The sequence below is a fragment of the Mesocricetus auratus genome, unplaced genomic scaffold (genome assembly GCF_017639785.1).
Source record: "Mesocricetus auratus isolate SY011 unplaced genomic scaffold, BCM_Maur_2.0 Super-Scaffold_100009, whole genome shotgun sequence".
NCBI classification, from domain to species: Eukaryota; Metazoa; Chordata; class Mammalia; order Rodentia; family Cricetidae; genus Mesocricetus; species Mesocricetus auratus.
In genome coordinates, this window is record NW_024429193.1 from 63,472,929 (window position 1) to 63,495,874 (window position 22,946).

The 22,946-nt window shown below is 45.3% G+C and overlaps 1 protein-coding gene and 1 long non-coding RNA gene across 2 annotated transcripts in view; one reads left to right on the top strand and one right to left on the bottom strand.

The window, feature by feature from the left end:
• Positions 1–21,610, top strand: part of LOC110342776 — a 47,956-nt gene extending 26,346 nt beyond the window's left edge. Inside the window, exons 2-3 of the long non-coding RNA XR_002384941.2 lie at positions 19,478–19,624; positions 21,117–21,610. This is a non-coding gene — a long non-coding RNA (uncharacterized LOC110342776). The remainder of the gene's footprint in view (positions 1–19,477; positions 19,625–21,116) is intronic.
• S100a10 (S100 calcium binding protein A10) lies at positions 11,812–22,012 on the bottom strand. The gene is made up of 3 exons (XM_005080265.4): positions 21,865–22,012; positions 15,528–15,680; positions 11,812–12,195 (listed from the first exon to the last, which is right to left on the bottom strand). The coding sequence occupies exons 2-3, from the start codon at positions 15,657–15,659 to the stop codon at positions 12,034–12,036; spliced, it is 294 nt and encodes a 97-aa protein (XP_005080322.1). The 5' UTR covers positions 15,660–15,680; positions 21,865–22,012; the 3' UTR covers positions 11,812–12,033.
• Positions 22,013–22,946: the final 934 nt, after the last annotated feature.

Consider the following 22,946-nt stretch of genomic DNA (forward strand, 5'->3'; position numbering starts at 1 on the left):
GACACCTGTTGAGGATACTGTGTGGACGTCTGAAGGAATGGGGGCCGCAAGCACTTTCGCAGGAGAACCTGGGCCTGATTCAAATCAACACTTATCTACCTGCAGTGTAATTAAAGTTCAAGTTCTCTGCAGCAAGTGTCCTGAAAATGACCAAAATGTTCTTGAGTCCTTGTTTTATGACTTTATATTCCAGTACACAGAGAGCTTCTGGCAGACCAGCACATGGTGCCATTTGGTGAATATCTAGCAGAAAGCCTGCCCTTCATTAATGTTTGACCAGCTCTGAACCAAAGGTCTGACTAGAATGAACAGCCTTGCTCTGTCTCCATATGTGACACATCTTACAGAATCACCTTGTCCTCCTCCCAACAGCCCTGCCACACGGCTACTATTGTCCCTGTTACAAATGAGAAAGCAGAAGCTCAAAGGGGTCAAGAATCTTGCCAGAGGCCACAGAAAAGGTGGTGAAGCAGGAATTTGAAATTGTCTTGCTGACTCCAAGGCCCTAGCCTTCCCAAGCACTGTTATGTCACTCAGGGACAGGAAGAGACCTGCTAGTTAGGGCATGGACTGTTATGCTTTGTAATAGTCCCTGGTACCTAACTTGCTTCCCAGGATTTTGTCTTTCTTCCTTTAACCTTTTGAACCTAAACTTAGAAAGAGTTTCAGGACTAACCATAGCAAATATTTATATAGTGCCAACCATTGTTCCAGGACCTAGAGGAATAATGACACAATCCTAGATGAACCTTCTGAAGTAGGTTCTATTATCTCCATTTACAGAGGAAATTTAAAAAAGAGGAACAGAAGCCGGCCAGTGCTGGCACACATCTTTAGTCCCAGCACTTGTGAGGCAGAGGCTGGTGGATCTCTGAGTTCGTAGTCAGTTTGGTCTACAGAGCGAGTTCCAGGACACCCAGTGCTGCTACACAGAGAAACCCTGTCTTGAAAAAAGCAAAAGGGAGGGACACAGAGAGGTTGAGTATTTTGCTCAAGGTTATGCTTCAAGTATCAAAGCTACCCAGAAACCTGGCTCCTCAGTCTGGGTTTCTGAATGATTATTATGCTGCTATGTCTCAGGCAGAGACCGATGGTCTCTGATTGGAGAATGACTAGACTTTCCTGATTCCCCAATCTACTCAATAGCTCCTTGGCTAAAAGCATAGAACTTGGAATCAGAACTGGGTTTGGATCATGGCTCTACCACTCAAAAATTTGTGTGGCCTTGGTCAGAGCTCACAACTTCTTGCAGCTCAGTTTCTTCTTCAAAGATGTGGGAATAGTAAAACTACTCGCTCTTTCCCCATGAATGGGGAGTGTGCTAAGAAGTACAGTTGTCTACTGAATGTGGGAATAAATATGGTGCTCTATGCATGCATGCATGTACATGGGTGTGTATGCAGTGTGCACGTGTATAGATGTTGAGCCTAAGAAAGGCTCGGATGTGGGGCCCAGTGTAAGCTTCTAAGCCTAACTTGAGTTTAGGACTCGGATGTGAGGCCCAGTGTAACCTCCTGAGCCTGGTTCTAGTTTGGCGACCTGTCTCTGACCTGTAACCTCCATGTGGGGGGTAACTCAGCCAGACCTGATGTAAGGTTGCCCCCTGCCTAGGTACCTGCCTGCTTGGTGGAATATTATTGACCCTTACTCCTCATATTACCTTACCTTATCCTATGATTCCCATCCCCTACTTCAGCCCTTTAAAAGTTCCTGCCTGTTGGAATAAATCGAGATCCTGCTTCGACAGACTCCTGACTCAGTGTGTATTCCCCACTCCCCCAACCCCCAGTCCGTATCTAGTATCTAGTGGGGAAGGTCTGAGTCTTAGACACTCACCATCCAGCTCAGCCCAGGGAAGAGACCAGCTGGGCTGGCTGGAATGGCCCTTCCCCAGCTCTACCTGCCTAATTGGTTTAAGACAAGGTCTCTCACCCCACCCGGGAGCCCACCATTTTTTGTTTTTGTTTTTGTTTGGCTAGGGTAACAGCCAGAGAGTCTCAGTAATCCTGTTTCTGCACCCCACCACACACCAGCACTGACTGCAGGTGCCTGCGATCACTCTTGGCTTTTTACGTGGGTGTCAAGGAACTGAATTCAGGTTATCTGCTTGCAAGGCAGCTGGCTGCTCTTACCCACTGAACCATCTCCTCAGCTCCTGGTGTTTCCTATTTTTAAAAGCATGTCCCAAAGGCCATCACAGGCAATACTGGGCCACAGATCTGCTTAGCTTCAGAGTCCCAGCTTGTAGTCACTGTAGAAACAGAGTCTCACACACCTGCTTCACATGCTAGACGACCCTCCTTTGACTTCCTCGGTGTGATCAGTAGGTGTGTCAGTCTTCATCCACTCTGGGTCTTTGGCTCTTGCCCGTCTCATCTCACTGAGATGAGCAATCAATGCTGAGAAGGCAGTGCCAGGGCCAGAATGGAGGCTGGAGACTAAGGAGCAGGAACTAAACCTGAAACTGGGTCTGTGAGAGACAGGTGAAGACCACAGGAATTTCCAAGATCACTCAGAGGGTCCACAATGCTACTGATCCCAACAGGGAACTCAAAATCACAAGCGAGTGCCTGGTCAAAGCAAGGATTTGGCACACAAATCCAGTGGCTAACAATGCCTTACTAGTCATTACAGGAGTTCTTTTGTAATTCTGCCACCCGCACCCCTACCCTTAGTGGTCAAGCTTCCATATATTGGTAAGGTGCATCTAATACTTGTATTTTCTATCCATTTGTATTAGTAATTGAACTCTGTTACCCTTTAAAAATTCTTTACACAACCAGGTGGTTGTGACACATGCCTTTAATCCCAGCACTTGGGAGGCAGAGGCAGGTAGATCTCTGTGAGTTCGAGACCAGCCTGGTCTACAAAGCTACACAGAAAAACCCTGTCTCGAAAAATCAAAAGCAAAATTCTTTAACACAAATTTTAGACAGCTAACATAAAATTTAATGATTTAATCGTGCACATCAATGACAGTAAGCACATTCACGCTCCAATATGAACTCTCATCATCTTGCAAAACTGAAACTTCCTGCTCATTAAAGAACAGCTCCTTGTTCCTCTTCCTCACACTGCAGGTCTCTGATGACTATTGTGCCTGTCTCTTTGAGGCTCCAGCTGCTGTACATGAAAGGTGTCACTCAACATCTGTCTCTTGGTGGCTGCCTTACTGCACTTAGCACAAGGTTCACCTGTGTTATAACAAGACTGGTTATGTCCTTTTTATGGCTAAATTAAACTTTTTTGGTATCCTGGGCTTTCCATCTGTGATGTGAGAATGGTACTGGCAATTTTGCTCCTTAGGAGACTGCATTAGTGTGAACGTTTCTAGAATTCTCAGGGCAGTCTAAGTAAACATGTATCAAGGCAAATCAGTGTCAAGAAGAGAAGTCAAGACTGTTAACATATAAACTGGGGGTGAACATGTACTAAGAGGAAACGGGGACATACCTAAGAGATGACATAGAGAAGTCAGAGCCTGGCAAGAAGGATGCTGGCAAGATAGTGAAAAGCCTATGGGATTGGAGAAGATGGTGAGAGGCGCTAGAAGCTTGCTATGTGTGGCTGTTCTAATGAGGTGAGCTTGGCCACCACCAAAGTGTTGTTCTTAGCAGGAGCAAAACATCTAGCTAGCTAACTAGCTAGCTAGCTATCTGTCTCTTTCTCTCTCCTGCATATGTCTTTGTATGTGTATATGTGTTTCATGGAGAGTAGCCAGAGAGTGCAGCCAAAAGGAAAACCCCTCAAGGAGGGAATTCTATTTGGACGTCCATGTTTTGTACACAAGCTCTACTTTAATATAAATCTATTTCAAATGACCTCATCAGGTAAAGAGGGTAGTCTAGAAAAGTGTTCCTTCTTCAAGATATAACTTGGATTGTCACTGCTGTTTCCTCACCCAACAACCTGTCCATGCTGTGCAAAACATGGACTCAGGGACCCTGGTGACGGGATATTTTGGATCTTCCTCACCCACGTTAGTGGCTTTAGTATTGCAGCCTAGACTTATTTGTGTAATCACTACACACACTTAAAACAATAACTATTGAACTAATACCCAAGCACATGTTCACTAAGAACAGGAAAGTTCTTTAAAACATATAAAAGACCCTTGTAAAGCTCATGGGCTCCAGGGTAGAAACCTGTTACTGATGTTTTGCTAAATGCTCATACTATCAAGCTCCTTCTAAATATTTATGTGCACACTCTAAACCTTGGCCAGAAAAGCTTCTTAAAATAAAAAGAGAGGGATTTGTTTATTTTGTTATGTTACGTGTATGAGTGCTTTGCTGCGTATGTGTGTACACTGTGTACATTTCCGGCTGCCTGCAGCAGGATCCCCTGTGACTGAATTTACAGGTGGCTCTGAGCCCCCCCATGTGGGTGCTAGGAATCAAACCCAGTTCTCAGCAAGAGCAACACAAGTTCTTAGCCACCAAGCAGTCTCTCCAGCTCCAAGAGAAACTTCCTTTGGCAGTAGATAGCAGTCAATGCAAAGATACTAACCTGGTCAAAGTTCTGAGAATACAAGATGAGTGCTCAGCCGTAAAGCTCAGAGAACATGGAGGAGGAGGAGGAGGAGACTGAAAGAAACTCAGTTGGAGAACAGGGAGGAGAGCACTGAAATACTGTCTTCTAGACACAGCACAGCTCTTGTACTCAAGAACTCACAATAGCTGTGGCTATCTATACATGACCCGGACAAGATCAGCCACCCCGAATTCTCACATAGATGGGGAAGATACTCTCCAAGTCCTGCCTCTTGCTGAGGACTCATTGGCAAGTTAATAACGGTTGGAGGATTGAGAATCATCCTATATTGAGCATGTGGCCACTGATAGGTTCCCATGCTCTATTGGAGGGCATCATGCCCATGCACATCTGGACTGCACTAATTGGAATTATGAGGCTTTTTTTTTAAAGAAGACATGAAGTTGGAAGAGGGATGTGTTGGGAGGGATATGAAAGGGAGCTGAAGGGAGTAAATGGGAAGTGATATGATCATATTTTGTTGTAAACATGTATTAAATTTTCAGAGTACCATTATACTTAATATGTGAATTATTTTTTAAAACTGCAATTTTATTCATTTCTTGTATACATGGATTCAAATTCTAACGGTACAAGAGAACATGGAGGTGCTTTCCCCCACTCTCTTGCCCCAGCTACACCGCTTCTTTTGGGGAACACTAGGTTCTCCCAGTTTCATCTATGTTCCTCTAGAGATTTCTTTTTTTGCATGCCAAAAGAATGATGCATACATATTCCCCATTGTCATTTCCCTCAACTGGATGTTTAATAGACAGACACAAATATAGCAATTGCTCTTTCATGCAAACTTGTCTTGAAGACCATTCTCCAGGTGTAGCTAGCTCTTTCTCAATTGTTTCTGAAGATGTACCATGAGCCTGACCTCTCCCATGTCAGTTCAACTGTGGGTGTCCCTCCCTCCCTCACTCATCTCAGATGCAGCACTAGCCTATGCTCACCCCTTTTGTAGTAGGGCTCAGCCCCCACCAGACCTAGCTCCTCCATTTTGTTTGCCCTTCCCCCACATCAGACTGCCCAAGGTGCATCTTCCTCTTTTTCTGTTCCATAGAAATCATATCCCAACTCTCAGAGCTGGCACCCATGTTTACCAGGTGCCATACTGTTTCTGTGTTTCACATACTATTGAGTATTGCAGCTTTGAAACACATGCCTTTTGTTCCATCAGACCAGACACTTGTAACATGGGGGTCACACTGTCTACGTTCTATGATGCTTCAAAACCATCATTGAATGGAAATATCAAGTCCATAAGAGTTTCAGAAAGCCAAGACTGACTCACCCTGGCATACCACAGTAGTACTTCATAGAGCAGCATCCAAAGCTGAATCATACATCCCTTCTAGAACAGCAGGCTGGAGGCTAAGCAATCTGCTGCTCACTAGGCTGTGATGAACAAGATTAAAAGAGGTCCAAGGATGGAGTTACAGAGGTTAGAAAGCAGCAGGCATGAAAGGACTACTCATCTCTGTGCGACTCTGAATAACAAGGCAAATAAAGTTTTGCATTGACCTCTCCAAGTTCCCTGTCCAGAGACCTAATGGAAATTGTTTGCTACCCCACTGGCAGGGTGATGCCACAGCATTTAAAAAAAAACCATTGCTAATGTGACCAATCTCACTTTTACACAACCTCTTTTCAGATTTTTCTCGAATTCACACATTGAATATACTCTTCAGTAGCTACAGTCCTGTGGAGAGGCTACTCTGCAGGCCAATCTACAGGTCTTGATAAAAACCAGATGAGTGCTAGGCAGTGTCAGTGCACATATATTTAATCCCAGCACTTGGGAGGCAGAGGCAGGTGGGTCTCTGGGAGTTCCTCTGACTCTGCCTCCCCTAGTGCTGGGATGACAGGCTTGTCCCAACCTCATCAAGCTCCAGCTCTTGATGGCTTGTTTTGAAGACAGAGTCTCACCATGTATTCAGGCTGACCTTGAACTCATGACAGTCCTCCTACCTTAGCCTCTCAGCGTTGAAATTTCTGGCATATGAAATTATGCCTGCAACATGTGGTGTTCAAAATACATCATTTGGAGTTTTTGCTTTCCAGATTGGAAAAGTAGAATTATTGCAGAAAAGTTAGATGGCATAGCAGTATATATAGAAAGAAAATTAAAACAATGCCAAATATATTTATGGATATGACATTCCCCTCCCCCAGAACTCCTACCCTGGAAATAAAACCGAAGTAGATGTGTTTCCTCTAGTCTTTGCTATTCATGTGTGTATGTGCAAGAATAAGCACACATTTTCAAGTTAAAAGAATCCTTCTATGTACTAATTCTGCAGCCTGCTTTACTTGGTATATACATGTCTCCATTTCATTTAATTTTTTCATAGTCATGGTTTTCACTCTTTTATGTACAATTGCATTAAGTGTTTTCACCTTAAATCCAGTTTTATACCATAAACCAGGTTATGCCTATTCTAAGTCATGCTGGATCAAATATCTTTGTCTATGAATTTTGTGTCATTGTTTACTTTATTAAGATAAAGTCCCCACATTAGAAACACTGGATCAAAGAAAATACATCAAAGGGCCACAGAATTAAAGGATCCCATTTTGCCATCTTTCACATGTTCAAAGACTTCATAGCTTATATTCCTGCCAACAGTGACCCAAAGTGCCCATCACATGTCATCTTTGCCATTTTCTGTTGGGTTTTATTAGACTTTTTGTCTGCTTCATCTATTATCTTGCAACTTAGATCACAATCTTGAGCAGCTGCTGGGCAATCTGCTCCTCTGTCTCTGCCACAGAACTTTGCCTAGGGTCGCTCACATACTGCCAAGTGTGTGACTTTCTATTGTCTACTTTCTCTCTGGAGTTAAGAGCTGGATAAAGTACTTAGTCAGTTTGAGAAGGAAGGTTACAGTCTTGTCCTCAGTATTCCAGACTTGGGAGGAAAAGAATGAATCATAGCTTTCTGGCTGGTGTGCAGGAGGTACCCAGGGGAGCAGGTCTGAGAGAGAACATTAGCTGGCTGGTTTACAGGATCAGCTCTCCAGCGTGTTTGAAAGGGACTTTTACACTGCTGTCTGTTCTTCCTTCACAACTGGAGATGGGTGTGGAAAGAATGGGATCCAATTTACAACTCAGTCGTGTAGTAGAATGAGTGGAATTTTCCAGCTGGTTGCTCTTCTTGGTACTTGGCAGAGTTACAGCTTTGCCTTCTGGGAGCTGTTAGGCTGTGAGCCCCAAAGCTTAGCCTGCTGTCTCAGCAGGTCAGATTGTGGGAACTCTGTTTTGGTTGGCACAAACAACCATGTAGGATTTCACACCATAAACGCTGCTCTTACTTTCCTTGTGCTGGAGTCCCAGTAAACATGTTGACCAATGGGGCTAAAGTGAGGAAGGTGTTGCAGTCCGCCCCTCAACACATGGGCACACCCTTCCTGATCACAGAATCCCTGGCAACAGGAAACTCTCCAAATGCCACAGTGTGGGGGAATCTGCTGGGAAGAACACACTGCTTCCCCAAGTCTACACACCCACTGTGAAGAGCAGATGTTAGTTAGGATTCCTTTCCTCATCCTGACTTCTTCCACCTGGTGGGACAGTTCTTGTTCTGTCATGAGTAAAAAGCCTTCACTGATAGAGGTGTTCAACTGTTGGCCACATGCAGTCCGGAGGACTGTGAATGCAGCCCAACACAACCTTATAAGCACTGTGAGGACCTTTTTGTGACTTCTTAAAAATTATATTTCACCATTCTTGAGTATGATGATGTAGATGACAGCAGTGTCATATCCCAATGTCAAAAGGTTGGATACTCCTGGCAGCGTGCATGTTTTCATGGACTGAGGTATCTGGGCACATGCTCACCATCTTGTGTTAATCTTACCTTCCCACTTGTGGACTGAATATTAACCATGCTTACTAAAAGCAGTTCTCCCAAGAGGCAGGGAAACCCAAGTGGTAAGTCTGTACTGACCCACACTCCCATGGAAGAAAGAGCCTTTCTCCACTGCTATGGGCCAGTTGATTTCTCTACTATCTACGGCCATCAAATACCTTACTTTTTAGGGTCTCTTCTCCTCAAAGCCATTGTTTCAGCCGGGCGTTGGTGGTGCACGCCTTTAATCCCAGCACTCGGGAGGCAGAGACAGGCAGATCACTGTGAGTTCGAGACCAGCCTGGTCTACCAAGTGAGTTCCAGGACAGGATCCAAAACAATACAGAGAAACCCTGTCTCAAAAAAACCAAAAAAAAAAAAAGCCATTGTTTCTTTAATCTCCACATTGGAAGCTTTCTTCAAACTAGTAATCACTGGGGCTGATGAGATGGCTCAATGGTTAAGAATGTTTGATGCTCTTCTAGATGACCCTGGTTCAATTCCAAGAACCCACACAACCATCTGTAATCCTAGTTCTAGGAGATTTGATGCCTTCTTCTGGTATCCAGGATTATACACATGGTGAACAGAAATATATCCTGGAAAACGGTCTCAGACAATGAGAAACATGGGGGGAGGGTCCTGTGCTCAGGATTTAATAATTGTTCTTTGCACTCCTGTGCAAGATCCAGCCTGTTTATATCTGTTAGAAGCACCCAACTTTGCAGGGTTGTGAAATAAACTGCCACACTTTTGCTACTCTGAGTCTCCAATGCTCATTACTAGGTGGATGTGTTGGGGGGCTGTCATCATTTCTACTCTGAGTCTCCAATGCTCATTACTAGGTGGATGTGTTGGGGGGCTGTCATCATTCTGCATAATAATGAGCATCTTTAAAAGATTTATTTTTTTGCTATTTTTTCTATATATGACCATGAGTGTACAATCATATCATTATCTGCCCCTTGCATTTGTCTATTTCTCCACAAAGTCATGATGAGTTTATCCCTATGTTGTATTACCTATTTATTTTAAAGTTTGTTAGAGGTATGGACTTGTCATGTCTGCAGGTTATTAGGCAAGCTTGGTCATTAATGTTTTTTTTTTCATCTATGTAGGATCTCTGGTTGTGGGTTCAGTCTCCATGAGCCTCTATGAGCCCAAGTTAGTTGATTCTGTGGGTTTCTTGTATCCTTGACCCCTCTGGCTCCTACTATCCCTCCTCCCCCTCTTCAGCAGGGTTCCCTGAGCTTGGTCTAATGTTTGGCCCTCTGTACATAAGCTACAGGTGTGTAGGTTGGTTTCTTGTAGGATTCCTAACAGTGGGAGCAGGGGCTGTCTCTGACTCATTTGCTTCCTTTTAGGACACTTTCCTTCTTTTGAGTTGCCTCATCTAGCCTTGATAGGAGAGGAGGTATCTAGTCTCACTGCAACTTGATATAATATGGCTGGTTGATATCCATGGAAGGTCTGCTCTTTTCTGAAGAGAAATGGAGAACTAGATGGGGATGGGGTAGAGGAAGGTACTGGAAGGAGAGGAAGGAGGGGAAACTGGGGTATTGTGTGTAAAAAAATTAGTAAATAGAGTAAAATAATTATTTACTCTAACTTTATAGTGTACATAGGGGTGTCTAGACTGGCAAACATTAGTAGGGGCCTGGTGTCTTCATCCATAGTTAGACCTAAGTGGACTCAAGGCACTTTGTGTTTTTTTTAATTATTAATTTTTTTTTATTTTTAAGTTTAAATTTAGATTAGAAACATGGTTGGTTCACAAGTCAGTTCCAGGTCCCTCTCCCTTTCCCTCCCCTCCTCCTGTGCCCTCCCCCCAACTCCCCCACTATCCCCTCATTTCCCCATGGAGGCTGAGGCCCTCCATGGGGGGTGTCCATAGACTGTCATTTCATCCATTAAGTTTTATTTCTTACACTGTGACACACAGGGTGGATCTGCATGCAACACAGGTGTGCAGGATCTGATAAAGATCAAACTCTATTTCTGACTCCCTTGAAGTTTTTGAGCTCTGGTAATTGAAGCTTAGATGTGGGACCAAGTTATATATGGAGGGATGCAGGGCAATAGGCATCTGTTGTCTGTGATGGCTGTGCCATGGGTTGTAAGATTCTGGAATTGCCAGATGTAGCAATGGCTTCTCAATTCAGTGGGCAGCTTTTTGACCCAGTAGCAACCTTGGTGGTTCAGCTCTAGAACATGAATTTGGAAGTCATTTCTGGGGTCAGTCTAAACTCTTTAGCCAGCTGTCTCAACTCCTCCATTTAGTCAATGCCTTGGTAAGCCTGCTGATGTAATCTTATGGTTGCAAAGCTGTGATATTTTTTTGTACCTTGTTTACCTGATGATGGGGACAAAATGTTGTAATTTTACTCTTGCCTTAAGATGGATTTTTTTCTCTAAAGCTAGCTTTGAACTATCCTGTTCCCTTTTATCAATTTTCCCTTACAATGGTGGATGTGTTTGTACTGAACTTTCTCCTATAATTACACTGAAAGTTTTCCCTGGAATGACACTGATGTGTCCAGTCCTAAAAGCAACTGTTTTTCTGGGCATGATGGTATGTATCTGTAATCTCAGCACTTAGGAGGGAGAGGCAGGAGGATCAGGAGTTCAAGGCTACTCTCAGCTGCTTACACTTCAAGTAACACATTTGAGGCCTGGAAATGTGAGACCTGTTACAAAAAAAAAAAGTTTTAAGTGTTTCCATTGTTGTTAATGCAGTTAATTGGAAGAGTTCAATGTGTCACTTCATAGAATTCATATATTGTCTCTCCACTAATAAGCATATAAGATGCAATATACCTGTACTGGGAAACTCATAAAAAGCATACAAAAGGCTGGGGGAAACATTGTATTGTTTGTCAGCATCAGTACTATTATTTGATTTTCATCCAAAATCCATGCAGTGTATCTATGTTACACCTAGCATATTTCTTGGCATCTGCAAGTTAAGTAAATCACTGCTGTTAGGATTTTATCACTAAAGTATCATGTTATATCCCTTCCTCCTTTGGGTAATTTTCTGATGTGCTTATGTTGGCCCTAGATTTTTGTTGTAGTTTTGCAACAGGAAAATGGGTTCAGACATCTCAGGTATCCAAGGTCCTGGTTACAAAGTCATTCATTTAACTGACTGACTTTTCTGAGGAGTTACAGAATTAGAATCTGTTCTTGAAGAGCCTCCTGTAACACTTTGAGTTTTTGTCCTTCACATAGACATAGCTTCATGATCAAACCAAAAAAAGCAGACTCCAAACCTGAGTGAAGAGTGCATTCTCATTTTGCTGATTCTACAGACAGCTCTGCTGTGTGCTGGCTACCCCAGGCCATGCTGACTCATAGAAGCCAAAGAAGCAGGAGGAAACATTTCAGAAGAAGCAACAAACACACCACCTCAAATTCAGAACTTAAAAAAAAAAAAGGACTTTCTTTATTGAGGGCAGCATGATGCAAACAATATAAAAAACCAAAGCTTCTTTGTCACTGAATTCACTTTTCTCTCTCTGCTTGTCAAATTGGAGTTGGATGTTATTTGTGCATTTCCTGAGGGTCCTGATCTGCTCCTGAGAAGCAGCCAGGCAGGTTCCTCAAGGAGCCCTGTGGGAGGGAGGACCAGGGCTCCATACGGCCTACTTCTTCCCCTTCTGCTTCATGTGTACTACAAAATAGTCATTGCATGCAATGATGAGCCCTGCAACCAGGGATATAAAGCTCTGGAAGCCCACTTTGCCATCTCGGCACTGGTCCAGGTCCTTCATTATTTTGTCCAAAGCCAGGGGGTCCTTTTGATTCTAAAATAAATAAACATACAGATAGAATAAAAAAGAAGGAGAGCACAAAGGAAAACAATGTCCGTTAATGACATAGACAACTATAGCTTATCTGATCCAAACAACCATGTCCATAAGCTTACTCTCTCGAGTATTTAATCTCTTGTCTTAGGTCCTAAGTGACCTTTTAACTCAGCAGCATGTTTTTGTTTTTCTTGGGAATTCCCTTTCAGTAAAATCATATTTAGGTGTGCCTAAGAACCAACAATGCCATTTTCTACTTCAAGCTCTATTTTTTTAAACAAATTTTCACTCCCGATACCATGGTCAGATCTGTAAAAGGTGAACGTTTCATGAAGAGACCACCTCAGATTGCTCAGGTCACTGTTGTATCTGTTCTCAGCAGGTGCTAATGAGGACACTGGGTTTTAACTTTCGAGAAGATGCAGAGAGCTCTTTTTTCCTTCCCACAGTCAGGACCCAGAAAGTGTGTGTCATATCTATCATATTAGCTATGTAGCCGGTGTCCATCACACAGTTTAGTCTGTCTTCACATATCAACTCTGAGTAGAGGAGTTTGGATGTAAGTGCCCTCTTTAGGATGCCTTCCATTCCTCACGGCCTAAAACCAGGGCCTCCACATGCTAGTTACATGCTCCTGGCCCTCTTTCCATACTTTGAGCTGGTAAACCCACACCATCATATTCTTGTCACTTGTTTCAAAGCAAGTGTGTGTGTGTCTGTGTGTGTGTGGCCAGGAGGGTGACTCAGTTGGCAAGGTGCCAGCGCAAGAGCCTGAGTTTGGCTCCATAGCACCCACATAAATGCTGGCGCAGCAGTCCACTCCTGGAATCCGACAAGAGGGAGGCAGATACAGAAAGGTTCATAAGGCTTTCTGACCAGCAAGTCTAGCCAAATTGACCAGGTCCAGGTTCAGTGAGAAACCTTATTTCAAAAAATGTGATTGGCCTGTGAGAGAGCTCAGTGGGTAAGGGTACTCTTTGCTATATTTGATGACCTAAGCTAGATCCCCTGTAGCTCACATGAAGGAAGGCGATCCTACTTCGCCAAGTTTTTCTCTGACCTCCACTTGCTTGCTATGGTACACACACAAAATAAACAAATAAATGCAAAACAAAAAAAATAAAAGCAGAGAGTGATTGAGGGATGATACTTAATATCAACCTTTGGATTTTACACACACACACACACACACACACACACACACACACACTCAAATGAATTTGTGTGATAGAATGATAAACTCCTTCAATGCATAGCATGAACGTGTGGGGCAGGGAGAGACAGGCAGATGGTGTGACTTACATCTTGTTTCAATGGTGAGTAGCTTGATTATCTCTTTTGCTGTCCCACTGGTTAGAAGTACAAAAGTGTGGTTACTCCTATAGGCCCCTGATAGCTCAGAGAGCTGATGCAATACAAGCAGTTAAAAGGCACAAAGTGCTTAGCAACTCCAATGCCTGCATAATTCATGAGGGAGTGATGTGCAGTATTTTAAGTGTGCTAGATGCTTACAAATTGCACTCAGAGATCTCTTATGGTAAAGGAGTCATATTGTCTACTTGAGCCTGCAAACTCCTAGCCTAAGCTATCAGCTGAAACTTGCTCTATGTACCTAATTCTGGCCTCACCCCCTGCTTCCTGGCTGTGGTCAGAATGAGTGAAATTTGGATGACATAAGCCATCTACTTTAGAAACAAAATGCTCTGTTAATACAGGGAGTATGTGTCCAGAATTATGACCCTGTCTGTGCCTAGAATAAACTGCTCTGCTGTGTTTAGCACACCCCATTGCAAATATCCTTTTTGTTTCTCATGCCACAAAGCCTTGATTGATTATGGAAGGATCTGTGTTGAGAATGCCTCTGTAGGTATGACGGGCTGGCCTACAATGAGCACATTTTGCTCTTGCATTTTATACTTGTCTAGAAGGATCATGGCAAGTTAAAAGTAGGCGTGCAGATGATTGTGTTCAACACTCTCAATTTGGAAAAGAAGGAACCAGGACTAGAGAATGGAAGCAACTCTCTATTGTTAGCCCACAGCTAGATCTTCTAAGCCCTTGCCGGGGACTGCATCACAGTGCCTTATGCCAACAGAGGAACTGGACACTCCAGCTCACTCAGATAGCACTGGGGTGATTGCAGCTCAGAGGGAGGTGTCAAGTCACTTATTTAGCCAATATTGACGGTGTGTAAAAGCAGTTTTCTCCAAATTAGTGTAAGAGCCAAGGTCTTAGATAACGTGCTATTTATCAGGTAGATGTCAAGAGGCTGGATCCAGCCTTTTACAGTCACTTCCCTTTACCTTTCAGAAACTAATGCATTATTGAACACCCAGTACAAGAACCAACCTTTCTTTCCAGGAAAAGATAGGATTGTACCACAGTCTACTATTGTGTCAAGTGAAGTTTTGTCTTGGGTGAGCATTAAATTCAACAACTGTCTCTTGAGGGCCCACAAAGTCAAAAGACAACTATGCCTAGCTGACTTATTGTCTTGAGTGGCATATCTGAGGAGTCTTGGTCTTCAGCGGTTGTTCAGTCTGACCAAAGGAAGATAAAACCTAAACTATACTTCTAGGCTTCTAAGTTGCATTTTCATTGTAAAAAGCAATTATTTCTGGAGTGATATTTTGCCCTGATTCAGCTAACAATTAACATGATATTTTTATGAGTTAAAGGTAGAAAAAGGGGCCGGGCGTTGGTGGCGCACGCCTTTAATCCCAGCACTCGGGAGGCAGAGGCAGGCAGATCTCTGTGAGTTCGAGACCAGCCTGGACTACCAAGTGAGTTCCAGGACAGCCTCCAAAGCCACAGAGAAACCCTGTCTCGAAAAACCAAAAAAAAAAAAAAAAAAAAAAAAAAGGTAGAAAAAGGAAAAAATTCTTTTGGTGAATAGGGATTTTAAGATTTGAGTAGAGGGAAATTTTCTAGTGGAGCCCTGACTTTACATAAGTGAGGCCCTGTGCTCAACATGCAGCTCACACCCACACACAAAGGAGATTCAAGTTGTTCAAGTGGCAAATGACAAGAATGTGAAACCTCTACAATGAGTGTTAGAGACCTGAGGTGTGGCACCCCTTGGCCATGATACCCTTGTGAAAAGTCTTTTCCCTCATGTTGTTCTAGCAGGCATGGACATTTTCATCTGCAGACTGAGGGCAGGGGTGGAGTCTTTTCCACTTTGCTGCACCTGGGCTATCCTAGCACTGTCTACAAAGTAAACGAATGGAGTACTTCCAAGCAGTGATCCTACAGGGATGGAAGCAAAGGAAGGACAAGGGAAGGGGGCTTTGATTTTTATGTCTGGTTCTGAGACTTTCCACACTTACTTCCAAAAACCCAGGGAACTCCCTTTCCATGAGCACCCTGAGGTCCTCCTTTGTTAAGTAGTCTTTGTCCCCTGCAAATCTGTGAAATGTAAGCATCATGGTTTCCATGGCATGTTCCATCTGAGACGGCATCTTGAAGAGGTCTGTTGAAACCTGTTAACGGACACAAAGAAAGAGAGTTTGCCTTAACCTTTAAGCCACCTGCTGGAAGTCTGTAGAGGGTGGTCAAAAGGATAAAATAGGTCTAATCACCTTTCCAATAAAATTCAATCAATGGCAGGCCCTATTTGGGGTCTTTGCTGGTGGCAAGACACTTCAGGTATTGGACCTCAGAGTGTGGCATTTGCCTGGCTGTTAGCTACTCTGCATGGTTCCTAATCAAGATAAGAAGGTCTAACTTTCTGAAAAAGCAAGACAAGAGCTGCTCCTTTCAACTGGAAAGCACCAGATGAAAGATGATGTTTCCTTATTTCCCCTGGCACTGAAAATGTGACTCTTAGAAATGGCTGAAGCCCAAGAAGCCATGAGTCCAGCCTGGTTGACACAGAAAGTCCATCCTGCCATGCATGACGCAGGAACCTGAACCAATCCAATTCCAGAGATTAGAAATGTGCTTACAGATGGATGTGTCTGCTGGAAATGTATACTCTCCTAACACTCTGAACTTCTCTGGCAGTCAGTGCAGCTGTCCTGCCTGAATACAAGCTTCATACAATCATTATCAAGTTCAGCAGGGAAAGAACATGTAAGAGGGTACACAAGCTCCTTTAGGAGCCAGATATGTTTCTAGTAGAACTATACAGAGCGTTTTCCTTATAAACTGGGGTGCAGTTGAGAGACCAAGGCCCTTTCCTGATGAGGAGTTTAAAGAGAGGAAATGTTAGGTCACTGCATTCTGGTACAATGAACTGGGGCAAATGTTTCATCAAGACCCCATGCCTAACGGAGCTCAGTGTCCACATATAGTTTTGAGAACAGACAGAGGGAGAGATTGGCGCCTTCTCCCACTGAAGAGCAATGATGGGAATTTGGAGTGTTGCTTTGGTCTGATTCTTGATGCTGACAGATGCCTGTTCAGTACAGACCCCCAAGTTCTGTAACTTACCCCGACACACACTGAAACCTAGAACCTCACACATCCTGTGCCTGTCTCCTATCACTGAAGTACATCCCCCTGCTCTCTTTACACTTTCTATTTTGAGACAGTCTAAGTTGCCTAGGACAGCCTTCACTTGAGATTCTCCTGCCTCTTCCTCCTGAGTAGCTGGTACTGCAGGTCCGAGCCACTAGGCCTGGCTTCTAAGTATTATCTTTTACAGAGTCAAAGGTGTAGTGCTGAGGGCTAGCACTGAAAAGTTAGATTTAAGGATTGCAAAATGTTCCTCTTGTCTCCAAGAAGGTGGAAGAACCAGCTACAGAAAATGCCACTTCTGAGAACACTGTCAATCAGGATCTGGCGTGATTCATCTGTATGACTTGGACAGCAACAAGTTTGCACTTCAAGGTGTCTGATGCCATGAAAGTCAGAAGAGCCGCTCCTTTTTCTCTCTTGCCCTGTACTTCTCAGATCTGCCCCACCTCCCCACTCCTAGACACGGGTTTCTGGTGGTAGCAGAGAGCTTAGCGGGAGACCGCCTTGCTTGGATTGATTTGAAAGTGCGGGAACTGAACTGAACTGAGTAAACCACCTAAAGAAGGACGTGGGGTGCCACCTCAGCCCTTCAGAAATCCAGGAAAGGAGCCAGACACCAGTGAAGTTTAAAATGTCTATATTCTCATTCAGAACCACAGAGCTCTCCCACCTTGTCTGAAGGCCAAGATTCCAGATGACATCCCAGATGTTAGAACTGGGTGGACACCTACTGTACTTTCCTCATGGGTATTAGCAAAGCGTATTGCAGAGCTAGAGAAGGAAAAGGAATTGGCAGGATAGGGAACCCCCCAAGCAGAAAAACAGGTCAACTTAGTACTCTCTGGAAATGCAAGGTGATAGTCAAGGAAGTCCCGCCCTTGCTTGACATCCTCTTCAGGAGGGTGAGGTCTGGCTGCCTTAGCCAAGAATGGGTGCCTCAGGTCTGAGGTCAGTCCACTCCTTCCTTCCTTCCTTCCTTCCTTCCTTCCTTCCTTCCTTCTTCCTTTCTTCCTTCCTTTCTTCCTTCCTTTCTTCCTTCCTTTCTTCCCCAGCTGGTTACGAAGTGGCAGAGTCCCTCCCTGAAGCTCGGTGTCTGTCCTTTGGTCCCTTCTTCCTGTCTGCCCTAGCTGTTTTGTTCCGTATAGGTGAACAGAACAGCTAACTGGTTCCCTGATTGTTCAAGAGAACTTCAATAAGAATACAGAGATAGGGGCTGGCCAGAAAGGGAAATAGTTGAATTTCACAGAAGATTCCCTTGATCCCAGAGGGCTACAAACAAGAAATTGTTCTGGAGAAAGTTTTAAAGTAAGGCCAAGGATCCAGGTGAGGTAGGGGCAGTCCCAAGAACTATGAACCCAGCACTCGGGGGCGCAATGGGGCTGAGAAAGGAAAAATTAGTCTTCTAGGACAATCTGGGCTAGATAGACCCTGTCTCAAGAATCAAGACAACAAATCAAAAAAGTAAGACAAAGGAAAATGTGATAATGCTACTCTGTTAGATGAATGAACCATGCAGTCCTTCTCCAGTGAAATGGTCCCAGCCTAGCCTCCACGTTTGGGTGGGGCTTGTATTGCAAGGCTCACTACAGACAGCTCCATAATCATTTACTAGAGTGCAAGCTTTTCAGGAATCTGAATCTAGCACCTCCACTCCACCTAACATCCCACAAACTCCACTCTGGATGGGCTGGGTCTTCCCCTTCTAGTTGGGTAATACTTTGTCACAAGGGCCTTGGGACTTGGTCTGAGAAGTAGGGGACTCTGTTCAGTGTCCCTACCTGGTATGCACAATCAGATACCGTTGGTGACCCAATCTGCCTTGGCCCTACAGTTACCTTGGTCCAGAACCACATACCACCTGCTTCAGTTGAGAGATGACTAAATACCATTTATTAAATGGATGTCTCAAAGTAGCTGAGATACAGATAAGAATATCCTTAGACAGCTGACGGCTTTGCAGCTCAGAGTTCAGCAGTTAGAGGAGCTGAATTCTGGGAAGGGCGGGGGAAAGGGGCCTCAACAGGGTTCACCTATGCATGGCATGGCAGGGTACAGAGAGCACATTCCAAACACAAAGGAAAAAAGATGTGTGTCCTGCTAAGCAGGTCTGGTCGGATGGCCATGCTTCTCACTCCTGCTCCTTCTCTTGTTTTCACTCCTCACTCCTTCCACTGCCTCGCTGGCTCTTGGGGCAGACCTCTGGGCCCACTCACCTTTCCTTGAACCATTTTACTCTGATGTGTGTAGGGAGAGATCTTAGATACCGGTGCTGCCTGTGTTTATGCCCTTCACAGGTTAGCTTGAGCAATGGGCCTCAACTGTCCCTCTCTGCAGAAAACAATTCTGGTGTCTGTTTCTCTTATACCTTACACACCTCACTTATGAGGTTAGGTACCAACAATGTTCTCATTCTGTCTGTTGGTCTTTCAGGGAGGGCTAGAAGGCAGGGGGAGTCCCTCTTCCTGAGCAATTCGAAATGTCTGTCCTGGACCTATGCCCAGGCCTAGGCTATAAATCTCAGAAGCTGGAGGTCTGATTTTCTTTGTTCATCTGTATTTGGTCCATATTGTACTGTTCTTGAAGCCACCCAGAATTAATTAGGGTGAGCATAAACATTCATTATTTAGAAACATTTAGAGTTTCTGTTCTCTTGTTTAGGAGAATTTGAAGAATCCTTTCTTCTTTCTTTCCTTTTTTTAAATTGAACCCATAGGATGCTCTTGAATCTGACCGTTAAAGTATATTTGGAGGAGGAGTGAGTTTAAAATAATGGATTTTGACTCAGGCTCTCTGACCAAATAAAACTTGCTTACTACAGATGTGATCTGCAAAAGAAAGTTCCAGATGCAATTCAACAGGAAGAAAGAACTGAGAAACCTACTCTAACCCAACCAACAACATTCATTTTTCTGTGAGGAGCTGTCATGATTCAGCTGAAACCAACCAACAATAGCTACAGTGGCAGGTGGGAATTATTTAGTTGAAGGGATAGAAAGCCCTGAATATTGTCTTTGAAATAAAATCTACCCTTTCCTCCTTCCCTCTCTTTCCCTCCCCTTCTCCCTCCTTCACTCCCTCCCCCTCATTCCTTCTCTCCTTCCCTCCCTCCCTCCCCCCCTTTCTCCCTCCTTCCTTCTCTCCCTTCCTACCTCCTTCCCTGCCCCCTTTGAAAAGCAGCATGGCCCAGGAGAACTAGAGCCTCACACAGGCTCTAAGCATGTTACTTCCTTTTGCTTTTGATGTATGATTCCTAAGTTGTCAGTCCTGAGAAATTTGGAAGCTTAAAGTAGAGTCCATATTTAGCCTGGCTTTTCCCAGCACTGTGAACATTAATTTATATTTTATAATCCTGAAAGAATCCCATTGTTTCCCTCAGCTATGCTTAAATGGATGGACTGTGTCCAAGGGCAAATGAGCTTAGTGCTCAAAAAAATTTCTCTCTTGAGCTGTCAGTGGAAACCAGGGAGGCATCCAGCCTCAGCCCCACCCAGCCCCAGGGTCTGACCACACTGGGGTGACTGCTCAGAGGCTGGCCAGAGGCCAGGCATAGGAGGAAAAGGGCCCATCTCATGTTGTGTCCAGGAAGACAGGGAACAGATCACCCAGACATCAGAGTGAACCCATATATCTGCTCTATGCCAAGCAGACCAAGACCCCCTGTGAGCTGAAATGCAAGCTCTGATTGCTGGACCAAAGGTTACCACAAGGAAAGTCCCCTTTGACTGTCAGGAGCATTGATGCCATGTAAAATGGATGATTAAACAGACATTGCTAGGAATCTGTGGGGGAGGGCCAGGGTAATGAAATCTCAGTGAGTTACATGAACTCCTCCCTCCTCCAACTCCTGGCACTCTCATAAGCAGTTTGCTGAAACGACTGAAGGGTGTTTCTACCTCGATTGAAGGCCAAGTGGTAAAAATCCACGCCTGGAAGCTGAAACTCAAGCTTCAGGAGGAAAAACATGCAGCACCGACTGCAAACCTCTTCAGTGGAGAAGCAAACCCCAGTGAAGCTGAGGCTGCTGCCATAAGCCAGCAGCCCAGTGCTAATGGTCAACGGTCTTGTCATGGTCCTGCCGGTCTAATTACTACCCTCCCAGGCAGCTCAGTCAAGAAACCCCTCCTTCAGGTTGGTGGCCAATTCGAGTATGACTCACTTCCTCTTGGAAACTGCCCTGGAAGATGGCACAGTTCCTCTTTTCCTTCAGGGAGCATTCTGTCCAAACCATCCAGAGTATCAACCAGCCGGCCGCACCCATCCTCTCAGAGCTGAGTCACAGGCCTCAGATCACTAGGAGAATCCTGGAACTCTTTGAGCTAACCCCACCCTGCAGAATCTAGCTGCCCTGGGGTGGGAGTAGGAGAATGGAGGGAGGTGGGTTAGTGAGTTTCAGAATTTGGCTCTGGGCTCTTTGCTGATCTGTTACTTTTCTGTTTGCCTTGCCATCCTCTCAACAGTTCTCCAGAATCCTCCCAGGTTGGAAAAGAGACCATTCCTGTGGCCAAGAAGTAGGTACCAATGAATATCGATCTCACAGCACTACACCAAATTAATTCATCAGGGACTGAAGATTCTTCACCAAGCCGGCTCTCACTCCACCTCTTTCTGGTTCCCTTTTTTTAATTCAATAACGAGAAGGAAACTTGATAGAGTAAAATCGCCTCACTCCCTCTCACCTCAGTACTTCATGAAGACAACAAATAAAAGGCCCCGCCTGAGCTCTAAGATCCTTCCCTACCAACCTGCAACTCGCCCTGTAGCAGGACCCTCTGGAAGGGAATCCTCCAGCTGCCAAGCCTCCAGTCCTCCCTGGCCCAGATTGGTTAAGGCAGCCCTGGTGTGGAGAGAAGGCTATGAACATTTGGACTGAGGTCTGCCTGCAGCCAAAGTTTCGAGGAACACACCAGCTGGGACGAGCGAGCGAGAGCCGGATCTGCTTAACTCTAGATAACTCTTAAGACTAGTTACAAAGAAGGAAAGGTGAGAGTGAAGAGCAGTTCACCGAAAGGCAGGCGGTCAGAGGAACACCAGGGCGGGGTAGCTGCAGACCAGTGGCGCCTCCGCCCTAGCGGGTCTGGGGGTGTCTGCGAACCCGTGGGTGGCCCCACCCAGGCCACGGGACGCGGCGCAACGCAAAGCCGGGCTGGAGCTCGGATCAAGCGGGTATGGGGCTCCCTACGGGCAGGTGTGGGGTACAGGACTCACCTGAGCCCCGAGGCGCAGCAGTCGTGGGAAGAGCTAGACTCACAGCTGTGAGGCAGCGCTGAAGGCCGGCGGTCTTTGTACGCACGGGGCGGGTGCAAAGGGCGGCGGCGCCCCGGAGCGGGAGGAGCCTGGAGGGCAGGCAGCCGCGCTCCCCACCGGCTCCTCCCTTCCTGCCCCCCACCCCACCCTTCCCCGGCACACACACACTGTCTTCTCTCTCTCTCTCTCTCTCTCTCTCTCTCTCTCTCTCTCTCTCTCTCTCTCTCTCTCTCTCTCTCTCTCTCTCTCTCTCTCTCTCTCTCTCTCTCTCTCTCTCTCTCTCTCTCTCTCTCTCTCTCTCTCTGTCTCTCTCTCTCTCTGTCTCTCTCTGTCTCTGTCTCTCTCTCTGTCTCTGTCTCTCTCTGTCTCTCTCTGTCTCTGTCTCTCTGTCTCTGTCTCTCTGTCTCTGTCTCTTTTCCCTCCTTCCCCCTCCCTCCCTCCCTTCCTCCCTCCCTCCCTCTCTCCCTCTCCCTCTCCCTCTCCCTCTCCCTCTCCCTCTCTCTCTCTCTTTCAGACTCTCTCTCCACACACGCGGTCACACACCCTTCCCACTCTGCTCTACTGACAGAGGAACCTCGCCTGTCCCCAGGGACAGTCCTATTGTAAACGTCCCGAGAGCAGGAATGCTCTTAGTCTCGAATATTTCAGGGCATCCCCACCCAGGGCCGTGCCCTTCCTCTCGGGTTTGGTTTTAGAAAGCGGGTGAGTGTAGAAATAAGAATCCAGCTGTCCTGTAGGCGGGGCACACTGGCCCAGACCCAGAATCAAGGGGTTCTACCAGAACCTACCGGTTTAGAAATCATTTCTAGATGGCAAGGAGGAATGTGTAAATCCTGAAGACCTGGGCAGCTCTCAAAATAGGCCACCTAGTTTGCTCTTGGATCTGGGGTCTTCAAGGTTAAGCACAGAAGTTAGGCACCCGTGCTCCTGCTTAGTTTTGGTGGGTGCTGTTTGCTCTGTCAGCTTCAGGGGCATCTCAGAGCTCTTGGAAAAGGGTTCACCTTTCCTGGTACAGCTTGTACCATGAGTTTCAGTTATTGCCA